The sequence below is a fragment of the Gallinula chloropus genome (genome assembly GCF_964237585.1).
Source record: "Gallinula chloropus genome assembly, chromosome: 2".
In the NCBI taxonomy this organism is placed as follows: Eukaryota; Metazoa; Chordata; class Aves; order Gruiformes; family Rallidae; genus Gallinula; species Gallinula chloropus.
The window spans coordinates 47,144,793-47,158,780 of record NC_140086.1 but is presented as its reverse complement, the minus strand read 5'-3'; the positions used below and the strand labels follow the sequence as shown (position 1 = coordinate 47,158,780).

Below are 13,988 nucleotides of genomic sequence, written 5' to 3'. Positions count from 1 at the left end.
ATGTAATGCTTTTCAGAACTGAATCTTAATTCTGATATGTTATGTTGAAAATATAACACTATACACCATAATTTGACATTCCTACCATCTTGCTTTTGAAAGTGTAAAACATTACTAATGGCACAGTTGGCTAAAATACACAGAAAGTTGGTTATTTCAGAAGCCTCTAAAGGGTATATCCTTTTTGTAACAACATTTTGTGTTTTGTTTCTGGCTTACTACAATGTTTTGACAGCAAGTCACGCTTTCATCATGTGCTCCAACTTCACTGTTAGGCCCCCCCACCCCCTACTCTGCCTGTGTATTCTCACTGGTCTGTCAAGTCTAGTGCTTGTGTGACCATGTACTGGTTTGGAGTGGTTCACTGATCCACCTGAAAAGGTTGTTTGGATTTTTACTTTCTCTCTTGCTCTATAAAGCCAGCTATGAAATAGTGCCCTTAGAAAGAAAGGAGTTTTAAAGTAGCCTGATGTTAAAGTTTTAGCTTTTTAAAATAAAAACACATACTGTGGTGATTTTTATTACTGCATACATTTCCTAAGGAGTTTAATAGTTCTACCTGATTTTAGTTAACTTTTTTAGATTCAATAAAATATTTATATGATCTGGCAATAAATGCCTACAGCCAATACAGATTCAGAATGCCTCATGGACACTGGAACTAGCTATTTCTATTACTTGAACATATCTTGAGAATTGCAAATTAAATTGCATCTATTTTAAAACTCTGGGAAAAAAAAATTTCTATAGCAATAAATAGTTGTCACTTGACTCATAGTTGCTGAGTGTTAGTCCTGTTTTAAATGTTGAGAGACTTGAATACACATTTTTAAAGCAACAGATGTGTATAAATGCAATATAAAACCCCAGCAAAATGTTTATCTTTATTTGCATATATTAAAATCTGTATTGGCAGGCACCACCTTGCTTAAGACATTATACTTTTAATATGAAAAGATTGCATCCAGTGCACTCATTAGGTAAGTGTTCAATGAAAATGAAACAGTATGTTTAAATACGTTGCTGCTGGTCGTGGGCTTTCTCACTGAAACTCAGACATAGGCAAAAAGCTGTATTTGTGATGGGGGATGCCTGTGCTCAGAACATGCAACCTCTAGGAAAAGGTGGCTGTTAAACAACGTTTTCTTGTTCACGTTGCATTGTGTATGGTTTCAACATGGTATATTATGTTTGAATTGTACCTTCTATTTTTCTTCTATTAAAGTATTTTATTTTCTGTTTGTTTCTTTGTCACATAATAAAGATGATCAGTCCCCTTGATGCTACTTCTTACTTTCTAGATGCTCTATAAACTGAAGTACATGGTCAGTTGTATGATTTCATACTTCAAAGTGTGAGAATGGTGTGTATGTTGCTTGAACTGACAAGTGAGCTGACAAGTTCCCTTACATCAGAACTTGTTCATGCCCCTTTTCTGCCTCCTATGTTCACATGTTGCTCTCCCACGTGATTTCAATAGATAAATAACCTCCTAAAAGGAGAGAGAAAGAAGTATGTAACACCTGGGACCAACAGCAAAACCTTAGTACGTAAAGGTAGGTTTACTAACAAGAGGTGATGTTTTTCTGAGGAAAGAATTGTCAATGGGTTTGGGCTGGTTGCAGTACTGGGCCAGCAAGGTGGCATCAGGATGATTTATCCTTCTGCCCTGTGTTTCTGAGCTGAAAAGCCCCCTAGTTATTGTTTGTGCTTTTATATTCTAAGGACATACCGATGCTAATGTGGTTATGAAATTGAGTTAATGTCTTATTCCGAATGCTGTGAATACAGCAAAAATATGTAAATATACTTTTCATTAATTTATCATTTTTCCCCCTTGAATGTATTTTTCTGAGCTCTAACTGGATTTTTGTCTCTCCTAAATCTGGTAACAAGCCCTTTGTTAAGAGATTCCATTTAATTTTCTTTTACTACAGCAATGCATGTTTCATGATTTACAGAGAATGCCCTCAGTGTGTTTAATTTTTGTTGGCAGCATGTTGGTCACAGGATACTCAAGCACTGTAGAACTCCTTGTCCTGCTCCAGTCCTAAGCCAGGGTTTCATTCCCTTGGAGGGAGGAGGACTTCTGTGCACCCAGGTCACCTGACAGGTAGTCAGGGCTGGAAGGTTTCCTGGGTCACTCTCTCTAGATGAGGCTTTTGAGTCTGGTGAGATTTGGACAAGATGCCTGAGGACTCTAATATTAAAAAAGTACACCCAGTATATTTTCCATATTTTTTTGTTTTGTGCTGAAGCACACTTAAATTGATGGAGATGTGCACTTTGCTATGTCTTGTAAACACTATGGCACTTATGAGTGCAGAACCCGGCTGCCAAGGTTGTTCTATTGCATGAAGCAGAGCTCCAAGAATATCTGACAAAAGCATCTTCAAATTCTTTTTGAACAGGCGAAACTAACAAGCAAAAGAGACAAACACTTTATAGCCTGTTCTCTGTACAGTGTCCATTCAAACCTGCTCTAGATACTGGGTTTCTTTTGTGTCCTGTTACAGGGGATAAAACTCAGGGCCTTTACTATAAGAAGCCTTTTCAATTGTGTTAAAATTGTCTCTGCCCAGTGAATTACCAGACCCTTGCTAGGGTCAAAGCACGGGCTGCTTTTTTTCCCTCATGAGTAAGGTAGGCCTGTGCTGTTTCTTACTTTCCTCAAACTGCAGGTTTGCTTTGGGAAGGACCAGTTTTCAGCTCTTCATTTTCCAGCCCTAATCAGCCTTATTCTATCTGTAACATCTTTTAAAAATTACTTTTAATTTTTATCTAGTCATATATTTATTTTTATGGACATGATCAGGAAAGAGGTAAGAGAGTAAATTTTATGTTTATTCCTCTACCTCCCCCAACCTGTTAGGAAACTGAAAAAGACAAAAAAGAGGAAAAATTCATAATTGCCCAAATGCATTCTGTAAAAAGCATCTAATTCCATTTACATCTTTCTCTTCAATCCTCTGTATACATTTAGGATGCATTCCATAGCTCCATGAAGCTGCAGGTCATTTTCCAGGGCTCGGAGACAGAATACTGTTTCTATGAACTTAAGTTTATGAGGATGCTTGGTCACTGGTAAAACCCTTCCTCATTGTTACTGTATGTTCTTTCTCCCTTCTTGTGTTCCTGTCTTTTTTTTTCCCTCTCAATGTATTTCCCTACACCAGTTCTCAGAAGTTTATCCTGTTTCCTTCCCACTCACCTTTCTATCTTTTAAACCAGTCAGCAATTAAATACCTGAAATAACAGTGCTGAGCTACTAAGTGTGGTCTCTCATTCTGTATGTTTTACAAGCTCCTCTGGCTGGGCCCTCAGTATCATGGGGCTGAGGTGAGCCTCAGGGGTAAACAGAGTAACTCTGAAGCTTAGTGCCAGTAATTTCCAGAGCTGACCTGCCATGTTCACTTCTAGGGCTGGTGGAGTTTGTGTATCCCAGAGTGTGTTTGCAGTTTGACAGAATCTAAATGTCTTAAAAGCATAGAAACATCAAGGTTGGAGAAGACCTCCAAGATCATCTAGTCTACCTACCACCTATATTACTAACTAAACCATGTGCCTAAGTACCTCATCCCACCTTTCCTTAAACAACCAGAGGGACTGTGACTCCACCCGTTCCAATGCCTAATGGAACTGTCTTACCAGTGACACTTTTTTTTAAAATGCATTTACTTATCTTCTTTGAGGAGAGGATTTGTGGTTGTGGCTTTTTTTTTTTTTAAATTGTGAGGCCAGGATGATGTTTAAGATCAAAATCACCTCAGGCAGACCTGTCCTTTAACTGTAACAGTCACTTGGTTGTTTTAGAAAGCTTTGCATTAGGCTCTCTGTCTCTGCAGGTATGGAGAGAAGACAGTAGGAAGATGGAGACTTTTCTCTAGGGTAATGGTTGTGGAACAGTGTCACAGAAGGTGTGATTTACGTGCTACCTTGGTTCTGAGGCTGTTCAAGTTTCAGTAGTTTCTCCTACGAATTTTTCTTCTTTCGAATTCAAACCACAAGAGGGCACTGAATATTTTTGGGTTGTCTCTAAGTAAGTGTAGTATTTAAGGATGCTGATTCACTAAGCAGTCACACTCTTGAGATCCTTTCAGATAAGGGATTTCTGTCCAGATGTTTCATGAAATGTAGCATACCTTTTATCTGTTTGTGGGGTTTAGGAGGCTGGCTGGAGTCGTTCCAATCTACAGAAAGAAGATGACTAACTTACTTTAAACCCTCAGATTAACAGATTTCCCCGTGTGCTTGTGCAAGCTGTGCTCTCCCAGAGCGGACTGCTCTGGGAAGAACTGAGGACACCCCGGTTCACGAGTGAACGTAAAATGTGAGGTGTCCATGTGAACTCCATTTACGGGCAAGTCCCTTCCCTCCCCAAAGGCGTTCTCGAGCTGTCCCCGGTACAGCTGAAGCGCTGTAGTGCGCGTAGGCATCACACGGGGGCATCTGAGGACTGCTGCATTCTGCCATAATGAGCAGTGGGGTTGTTGCTGGTCTTTTGACTTCTTGCTTTCTCAAACCGCACACATGCCAACCACCTCCCTGGCGGCGTTTCCCAGTTCCCGCGGTAAGGATTTGGTGCCGAGTACAGGTATGCTCAGATATCCCTTTGTACTGCTCAAGTCTTCTAAGTTGTTCTCTGGCTGGACACATGACAGTTTACGGGTCCTACCGTCCTCCTGAATTAAGAGATAAATTCTCCTGGCTCAGGCTCGCGCTCCATCCATCACCTGAGAGAGAACTAGGTGTCCCTGGAGCACGCTTCTGTATGACAGGGTGCTTAGTGGGCAGCTACCACTGCTTGGGTAGCCGAGTACCAGCCACAGTTTGTGTCACAATGTGCTCTGGTTCATGTTTGACATAAAATATGCTTGTGTAAAAATGTTGGACATAATTCAGATCCTCATGGAAGGGGGAGAGGTGTAATCCTGCATGAATAATTATTTAATCGCTGCAGGATTGCTTTTTCCACACAAAAGAAAAAGCAATGGTTAGAGTACATGCTGGTGGGCTGGAGGGGATGAAATGTTATATGCTCAAGCTTCTGCTGCTTGCTTTTTCACCTTGCTTTTTAACCTTGCTTTTTAATTTACCTGCAGCTAAGCAGCAGGAGGAAACTGAAGGTCTGTTTGTTTTTCATGATAGCTCTTAAAGCAAACATGTCTCTGCAAGTGGAAGTAACGCTTGTATTTGATATCTGTTGTAATTTTCACTCCCTTACATTATATTCCATGACACCTGCTAACTTTGTGAACATTGGAGTTTCCTAGCTTGAGACACTGAGGCATTCAACTTGAAACATTTTGGCTTTGGCTGAGAGTCCCTTATCTTGCAGGCTTATCTGACAGACCTTATCTTCATTGGTGGTTTTGCTGCATCAGCCAAGGAGATACTATTGCAGTGTTATCCCCATTTGGGAGTTTAACTGAAAAAGTGAAACTAATTTATGCAAGATAATGCTGGAAGTTTTAGACAGGGCAAGGAGCAATCCACTGAGAATAATACGCTGTTTTAATACCCTCCTGCTCTTTAACACTTGGTCTATAAGCATTGCTAAGTGAGCTACATAATGCTCTACAAGCCAGCACTTTTCAAGATTATTTGATGAATTTGTATCACTTGCAGGTGACACAGAAACTCATGATCAGGCAGGTTCCATCCAAATGTCAACAAGCAGCCGTGAATCACAGTTGCTCACTGAGCAGTATATGGATCACAACGTTATCAAAGCATCTGTGCTGAAACACAGAAGATCATTCAAATAGGAAACTGCCAACCAAAAGCACAGGAAAATGTCTGTCTGTATAGAGCTAATTTTAATTTGGTTTATGGTTGTAGTTAGGTGCTGCTACATTTTAAAATTAAGTTCCTTTAGTTTTTAAAAAGAGCATTCTTGCTCTCCTGTACTTCACTTTTTTTCCCAATCTTTGTCCCCATTACTGTCTCTTCCCAGATTATTGTCCTCAAGCATAGCTTTACAAAGATGGCTGAAGCTTGTGGTGTTTCCCATCTGCATTGGACAACGCCTGATACATGTTCCTTCTGCAACAAGGCAGTGGGATAATAAGCACTGCAGTACTATTACCTGGGCTGCAGCAGAGCCCACTGGCATTGGAGCTACCGGGCAGAGACAGGGACGGTACATATCCTAGGGAACATGCTGTCTGCTCCCCATCTGTCTGGTGCTAGTGAAGTGAACTCAGCAGGAGATCCAAGCAGACCCTGCAATAGATCCGCAGCAAGCCCCACATCAAGTTCTGATGTCTTTCCTTCTCATTGCTTCTACTAGCAGCATGGGAGCATGTGGGTCTATGGGGAAAGAAATGTAATTGACTGGCAAAGACTCAGATTTTGCAGGTGTCTCTTATAGTTACTCAGGGCTCATTAGATAGCTTAGCACCCATAAAAGTTGTGAAACATGTTCAAGGCAAAGAATTGCAAGAAAGGAAAAAGCAATCAACCAGCTAAAGATCTGCTCCTTCTGCTTTGTGTTTAATGTTTTTACTTTTCCTCGCATACAGAGCTTGTAGTCAGGACACTCATGGACTCTACCTGCAGATTAAAATGGTAATGGAAATAGCATTCTTGTATTCCACAGATCCCCCACTGTATCAAGAGTGGACTTGCATTACTTTTGGCTGTTACATGCCAAGTAACTGTAGAATAAAGGCAAGATCTAAGAGTGGCATTTTTTTTACATCTGAAAATGCACACCATCTATTCAAGTAAGTTTCACTGGCCTTTATTAATTCATCTCCAGTGACAGTTATTTCTTACTGTGGGCCTTGGTCATAGAAGTATGACGTGGTTGGAGTGCTTTTCATCTTCAAAGATAAATGTGAGGAGTCATGTAGCAAAACCCTTAAGGAAAATAAGGGGTAGGTACATTGCCTGAACATAAACGCTAAGTCAGTGATGAAGCAAGCTGCATCCAAACAAGTGTGGCCAGCAGGTAGAGGGAGGTGATTCTGCCCCTCCACTCTGCTCTTGTGAGACCCCACCTGCATCCAGCTCTGGACCTCTCAACAAAAGTAAGACATGGGGCTGTTGGAGTGCAACCAGAGGAGAGCCACAAGTATAATCAGAGGGCTGGAGCACCTCTCGTATGAGGGCAGGCTGAAAGAGTTAGGCTTGTTCAGCCTGCAGAAGAGAAGGCTGTGGGGAGACCCTATGGCAGCCTTCCAGTACCTGAAGGGGTACTGGAAAGCTACAGGAAAGCTGGAGAGGGACTGTTTATCAGGGAGTGCAGTGATAGGACAAGGGGTAACGGGTTTAAGCTGCAGGAGGGTAGATTTAGATATCAGGAAGAAATCCTTCCCTGTAAGGGTGGTGAGGCACTGACACAGGTTGCCCAGAAAAGCTGTCTTCAAGGCCAGGCTGGATGGGGCTTTGGGCAGGCAGGGCTCGTGGAGGGTGTCCTTGCCCATGGCAGGGGGTTGGAACTAGATAATTTTTAAGGTCCCTTCCAAGCCAGGACATTCCATGGTTTTATGATCTTAGAGAATATGCTCAAAAAAGTACGTAAGGTCTGAGAATATATCTTCCATGATTAGACAGAAAAAACCCCTTCCTTAAGGCTGCCCATCTATACATTACTTTCTCCTCAATGTGTATTTAAAAAAGCATTTACCTACTTCATGTATAACACTGACATTTGTACCAAGTTTTGCCTTAAAATTCCTGACATTCATTCATTGTTTAATTTTCTATTGCTTTATTATACCAGAAGACTGGTTGAGGTGTCAAAGCTATTGAGTTTAATTTAAAAAGCAGTATGAATTGGAGGTAAAATTTGTTTAGGGACTTGTATTATTGATAATAATCAATGCAAGGTTGGCATATAATTTCTCTGTTTGGTGCTACTATGTGCTGGTTCCAACACCTTCAAGTGTTTTCTTTGGGTAATTCACTTTTTTAGTCAGTCCTGAGAGCATTGATGGTCATGACACAGAGGTTCATACAGCCCTTCTTTGTGAAAGGAAACTCACCCTCCTGTCTCCTATTGGGAAGAGATTGGTGTGAGGTCTCAGTGATGGTTGATGCATCTTAGAAGTGGGGATATGGGAAGAGAGGGCAGATTGTCTCGATTATTTGCATGTAAAAGGGACCAAAGAAGTAGCAAAACAGGCTTATAGGTTTTCTTCCAACACCAAGTAGTAAGACCAAAAGGATGTGCTATTTCTCCAACATCTCACGAAAACACTTGTACTATAATCATGGAATAACAGGTGCAGCTATGCTAGTCTTTTAGTTTTCATCAGGAATGTGTTTTTTAAACAAGTGTCATCATAATTCCCACTTACTATGCTTTAGTTCACATCACAGAGCAGTTTTTGGAGTGTCCACATTGAATTCCTTTGGTTTGAAACTAAAACAGGATACATTCTTCAGATCCCTGCCTAATACAGTCCAGTTGCTGCCACTGACATCCAGTCCTTGGGATCAGATCAGTCACAGAATGAATTAAACCCCTTTGAGATGTCTACAGCATAGGATTCCAGGTTCTTAGCACCACATGTTTAAATGAATGGATCTGTTCCAGTTGGTTCAAAGTACTGGTTACTGTGGATGTAGCCAACCTAATATAAAGAGCCTTCATAAGGAGAACTACCACCATCCCCCAGCAGCTGAAGGTGATGGTGGGTAGAACTCAAGGACTGCTGACTGGTGGAAGAAATGTTGATAAAAGAGCTTTTCAACCTTCCAAACATCATTGATTTGAGGATAATTGACACCATTGGTGTTGGTGGGTTGAGGATTACAATACGTACTGTTACTTTTGTTGACAAAACGAACATTGGAAGAACGACAATATACACAAGTGCTACTTCTCCATGGGCCAGGGATGAAATGAACGTGGCTCTGAACAGCCAGAAATTGCTCAGGTGTTGCCATTACTTGGGATCAACCCATTCTTTCTTATCAGCTCTGATACTTGAAATAGTATCATAAATGTTATTAATTTTGATATAATAATTTTGGAGTCTATAATACAAAATCCAAATGCCTCTCTTAGTTTTTATGATGTTCTAACCAGGTGTTTGGTCTGGGAAAGTGAAACATGAGCAAAGTCTGCTCATATAATTACCACCAGTACCTTCAGTTTAAACATTAGAAGGAAACAGCAGCCCTCTGGCAGCTAGTAACAAGAAGAGATGTCTTAAGTTAGAAGAAACTAAAACTCCAAAGAGTATCAGACAGTGGTGATAGTAAAATGGTAATGATGGTTAATAAATTATTCAGAATGGATTTTTTTTAATAGTCCAGAAAAATACCATGCTAGGATTTACTGACAGATCCAGTTTCACATTCATCAACAACAGAAATGGCATTGTCTTTTCTAAAAGCAAGATACTGAAATTAGATCCTTTTTTACATGCATACATTTTCCACTTTCACTTTCTGTCAAAAATTACATACTTATTAATAGATGAATGTCTTACCTGCTCAGAGTCTTCCTAACTCAGTTATTCACATGGTTTTAGTGCCAGCTTTATTCACTGAATCACAGGATGGTTGAGGTGGGAAGGCACCTCTGGGAATCACCGAACCCAATCCCCTGCTCGCAGCAGGGTCACCTGCAGCACGTTGCTCAGGGCTGTGTCTGGTTGTTTTTTGACTGTGTCCAAGGATGGAGACCCCACAACTTCTCTGGGCAAATTGTTCCAGCACCTAAACCCCCCTTAGAATGAAAAAAATGTTCTTCTGCTTACATGGAATTTCCTGTATTTCACTGCATCTGTTTCTTCTGTATTTCCATTTTCTTGTGTCCATTTCAGCCTGTACGTCTGTTTGTGTCCAGCAATTTTTCTCACAGTGATGCTTAAGAATAGTTAAAGTTTATGTTAGTTATTGTAATGTAGTACTGATGGATTTTGCTTACTAGACAAGAAAAAGATAGGTAAGTTAATCGTTGATGAAAGGACAAAGGTTTGGATTTATGGTATCTGCTGCCTTAAGTACCAAGTTGGTCTGAAATTCTGTCCATGCAACTGCTGACCAGACAACAGCATGGGCTGGTTTTCTGAGTCTGTGCTACTAACTTGCCTGCTTCTTCAGGTGGTCTGGAGTCAGGTAAGAGAATGAAGAATGTGTATTCTTTATATGATTGAGCAAGCCACGCAACTTGAGATGAGTTTGAGAGGAAAAGACTTGTGCATGTTGCTTTTGCGAAATGAGAGTCCTGTTGTCATCTGCGTGGGAGAGAGAGAAAGATTTCTGTTTCCTTGGGGTCTTAGTGCTGCTAATTTTAATAGGCCTGGCTATAGATATAGATGGGAAGAGCTTATCTTGCATTCCCTATCTAAGCAAAATGCCCACTAGTATTCCAAGTGATGTTATCACTACAGCAAGTCTGGTGTTAGAACTAAGGTAACTATTAATATTTATTTTGATACTCTGAATGGAAATAGGGGGATTGTTTTGCTATATCACAATATATTTGATATTGAAATTGATGCCTTTTTAGCTGCTGGATATACTTGTATATGATGGTTCTCTGTTCCTCCGATCCAGTTGAACTATTTAATGTCAAAAAAGTAGCAGCTGAGATTTTGTATTTTTTGTCTTTTGTAATGAAATGTAGCAGTTTTCTCACCTCATGATTGTTTATTGTAGAGGTGTGGTGGTAAACAATATAATTAGCTTGGAGAACAAACAGTAAGATGCTGAAAGTTTATTTCAACTGTTCATAGCTTCAGGGTTATCTGTTGAGTAACATATTAATCATTGTGATATTACTTAAGTGGAATAACCTTATCTATTTTATGTTAAACAACTGTCTGATTCTGTGAATTCATCTCCAATACCTCATTGTGCCAGTTGTATCCTCTTCCCCTCCACTAACATGCTCATACATCTCCCTAAGTCCCTGAGGTGCTGGAGTGGGTCCAGAGAAGGGCAATGAAGCTGGTAAAAGGTTTGGAGCACAGGTTTTATTAGGAGAAGCTGAAGGATCTGGGGTTGTTTATCCCAGAGAAGAAGAGGCTTAGGGGGGACCTTATCACTCTCTACAACTGCCTGAAAGGAGGTTGCAGTGAGGTAGGGTTTGGTCTCTTCTCCCAAATAACAAGCAATGGTCTCAAGGAAATGGTCTCAAGTTCTGTCTGGGAGGTTTAGCTTGGATATTAGGAAAAAATTCTTCACTGAAAGAGTGGTCAGGCATTGGAACAGGCTGCCTAGAGAGGGGGTGGAGTCACTGTCCCTGGAGGTGTTCAAAAAACACATAGATGTGGCACTCCAGGACATGGTTTAGTTGACATGGTGGTATTGGACAGACAATTGAATTTGATGATCTTAGAGGTGTTTTCTAACCTTAAAGATTCTATGATTCCAAGTCAAGAGTTCAACCTTGTGCCCCAAATTTTCCTACAGTCCTCCTTTATCCCCTGCTACTCCAACTTCATGCTTCCCTTCTACTTCACTGCCCATTATGACACCTGTTCCTCTCTTCCCAACCTTTTGGAAACTCAAGTCTCAGCCTTGTTTAGATTCCGTCCCTGGAGGTGTTCAAGGCCAGGTTGGATGGGGCCCTGGGCAGCCTTGTGTAGATCCAGGCCTGGAGGTTGGTGGCCCTGCCTGTGGCAGGGGGGTTGGAGCTCTATGATCCTTGGGGTCCCTTGCAACCCAGACCATTCTATGAAATTCTATGAAATTCCTCTGCTGGCCTTGGTGAATTAAGTAGTGGGTGATGCAGGCTGCTACTAACTTCTACAAGCCATCATGCATTGAATCAACTCTTAATGTCCAGTTCCCATGTGAGAGAGGGACTTTTGATCACCAGAGCTAATAATTTAATTTCCATGTGCCCTATGGCTGGGAAGAGATACTTTTGTATTTCTAGATAGCAGTACTAAAAGTTTTACAGTCTGGAGAAAACACTGATAGGTTAGGCTGTCTTATCTAAGCTAGTTGGCTATACTGCATCTGAAGTCCATGGTGAGGCACAGAAATTCTCATCAGGTGATCTATCACATACTTGAATAGCTGTCCAAGCTAGGTGAGGTGGACCGTCTCCTGGATATGCTAGGGCATCAGGGTGGTGCTATACCTATTTTAGAGACAGATGAATTATGTATGTAATTACTCATTTGTTTCTCCACTGATTACTGAGTAAGTCTACTTAGTTTTTGCGTGACTGAAATAGGTGATATGTTTCCCACCTGTTCAAGACGCACTTGAAAGCCAGTTAAATGTACTCACAAGCCATGGTTTGACCAATCATTAGTGTAACTTAATTCACATAAACCTCATTGTTTGCCAAAGTTGGGGACAAGTATTGCAAGTGTTCAGAATTTTGCATGTGTGTGTGTTGCAGTTTTGTGAGGCTGTGCTGCTGAGACGGTTTCTTTAAGCAGCAGTTAGAGTTTTCTGCCAGCCTAAACTATAAACAACGAGCAATTCAAGGCCAAAGTCACAGCCCAAGAGATAGTCGAGTGCCTCTGAGAATCACATACAGGAGAAAACAACCCGGAACCAGCTGCATTTTGCCATTGGAGAAGGGAGCGGGGAGGGAAGTTAGAGGTTTTTTAAGATCTGAAAGAGGAAAACAGCTCATGAAGAAGTAACTGAGAACCCCATCTTCCCCAGTCCCTGCCCCCCTGTACTGTGAGCAGGGGGAAGAAGGGAGCAAGATCATGGCTAAAGGGAAGTCTGCTTAGAATGGAGGGGTAGGGGGAAGGTGCTACTGTGAACCCCATCTTCCCCAGTCCCTGCCCCCCCTGTACTGAGAGCAGGGGGGAAAAAGGGGGCATAATCCTGACTAAAGTCTGCTAAGAAGGGAATGGTGGGGGGAAAGTGTTTTAAGATCTGGTTATGTTTGTTTTAAGATCTGGTCATGCTCTCAACTCAGGTTTCTTCACTGTTCTTTGTAGTTGTAGTGTAGTATAATAAAGTAGAGTCATTTTTCTCTTCTTCACTTTGTGTTGAGTCGGTTTTGCCCATGTCCTGGGTGACAGAGTGATCTCTCCCTGTTCTTATTTTAATTCCTGAGTCTCTTAATATATATTTTCTCCCCTGTTCGCCTAAGAAGGGGAGTAATAGACTGACTTTGGTGGGCATCTGGCCTCCAGCCAGGGCTAAACCACGACAGTGTGGATTGAAAAGTAGCATTGGTTAGACTAGATTAGATTCCTCTTTGACACACTGTAGGTAATACAACCTTCCTCTGTACATGACACTCAACTGTGGATCTGTTATTTACTAACAATACTTCCAGAGACTAAAACACATCATATGGGTCTCTGTTGTCAGGCTGGTATGGAGGCAGAGGCCGTTGCTGCTCAAACAACTAATACTCGTACACAGAGACGCTCCTTTTGAAACGGAGTATTTTGCTGTTGAGCTGCAGAGGACTATGGGCCTAGTTTTGTTGAGAAAGAAGAGGGAAGGAGTGATGAATGACGTTTGTCTAGTGACAGTTTTCAGACGTTGAGGACCAGCCTGGATTTCAGCAGATTGCTGAATGTGGTTTTCTTCAGTCATGGACTCACATTTTGGTTTATGCACCAGAAATGCTGCGGGACTGAGCTGCATTGATTTCGGTTTGTGAGACTTTGCTGCTGATAGAGGAGCTTTTTCATGAGCTAGACAGTTTTTACCTTTAGCACAGTTATGCTTTCTGATTAATCAATATGGGCACATTGTGGTTTATAATTATTGAAACTGTAGAAACATTTTACTCTCCATTAATGGTTATAAGAGGATTCAACACGTACAGGTATGAATCTTCCCCACAATCAACATATACAACTTTACTGTATAAAGATCTTTAACAGAAAAGATGATAATGTGATTTTAATTTTTTAATATTGCAAGCTTTACTTGTCATTTTTTCCTTCCATATTAGAAATCTGTGAGAGTTGAAGTTTAAAAGTAAATTATTTCTTCAAAATATGTGTTACACAATTTGTCTCTGTACTGTCAGCTTGGTTTACAAGCTACACTTTCATTTCAGAACTTGAACACCTGGACTGGATACTATCATG

At 41.0% G+C, this 13,988-nt stretch overlaps 1 protein-coding gene across 1 annotated transcript in view; it reads left to right on the top strand.

The window, feature by feature from the left end:
* Positions 1-10,014: 10,014 nt before the first annotated feature.
* MEP1B (meprin A subunit beta) overlaps positions 10,015-13,988 on the top strand; it is a gene marked incomplete at both ends in the record, with an annotated part of 30,343 nt that continues 26,369 nt past the window's right edge. The window contains one exon of the mRNA XM_084260608.1: positions 10,015-10,077. Coding sequence (XP_084116734.1) covers positions 10,015-10,077 — 63 coding nt within the window. The remainder of the gene's footprint in view (positions 10,078-13,988) is intronic.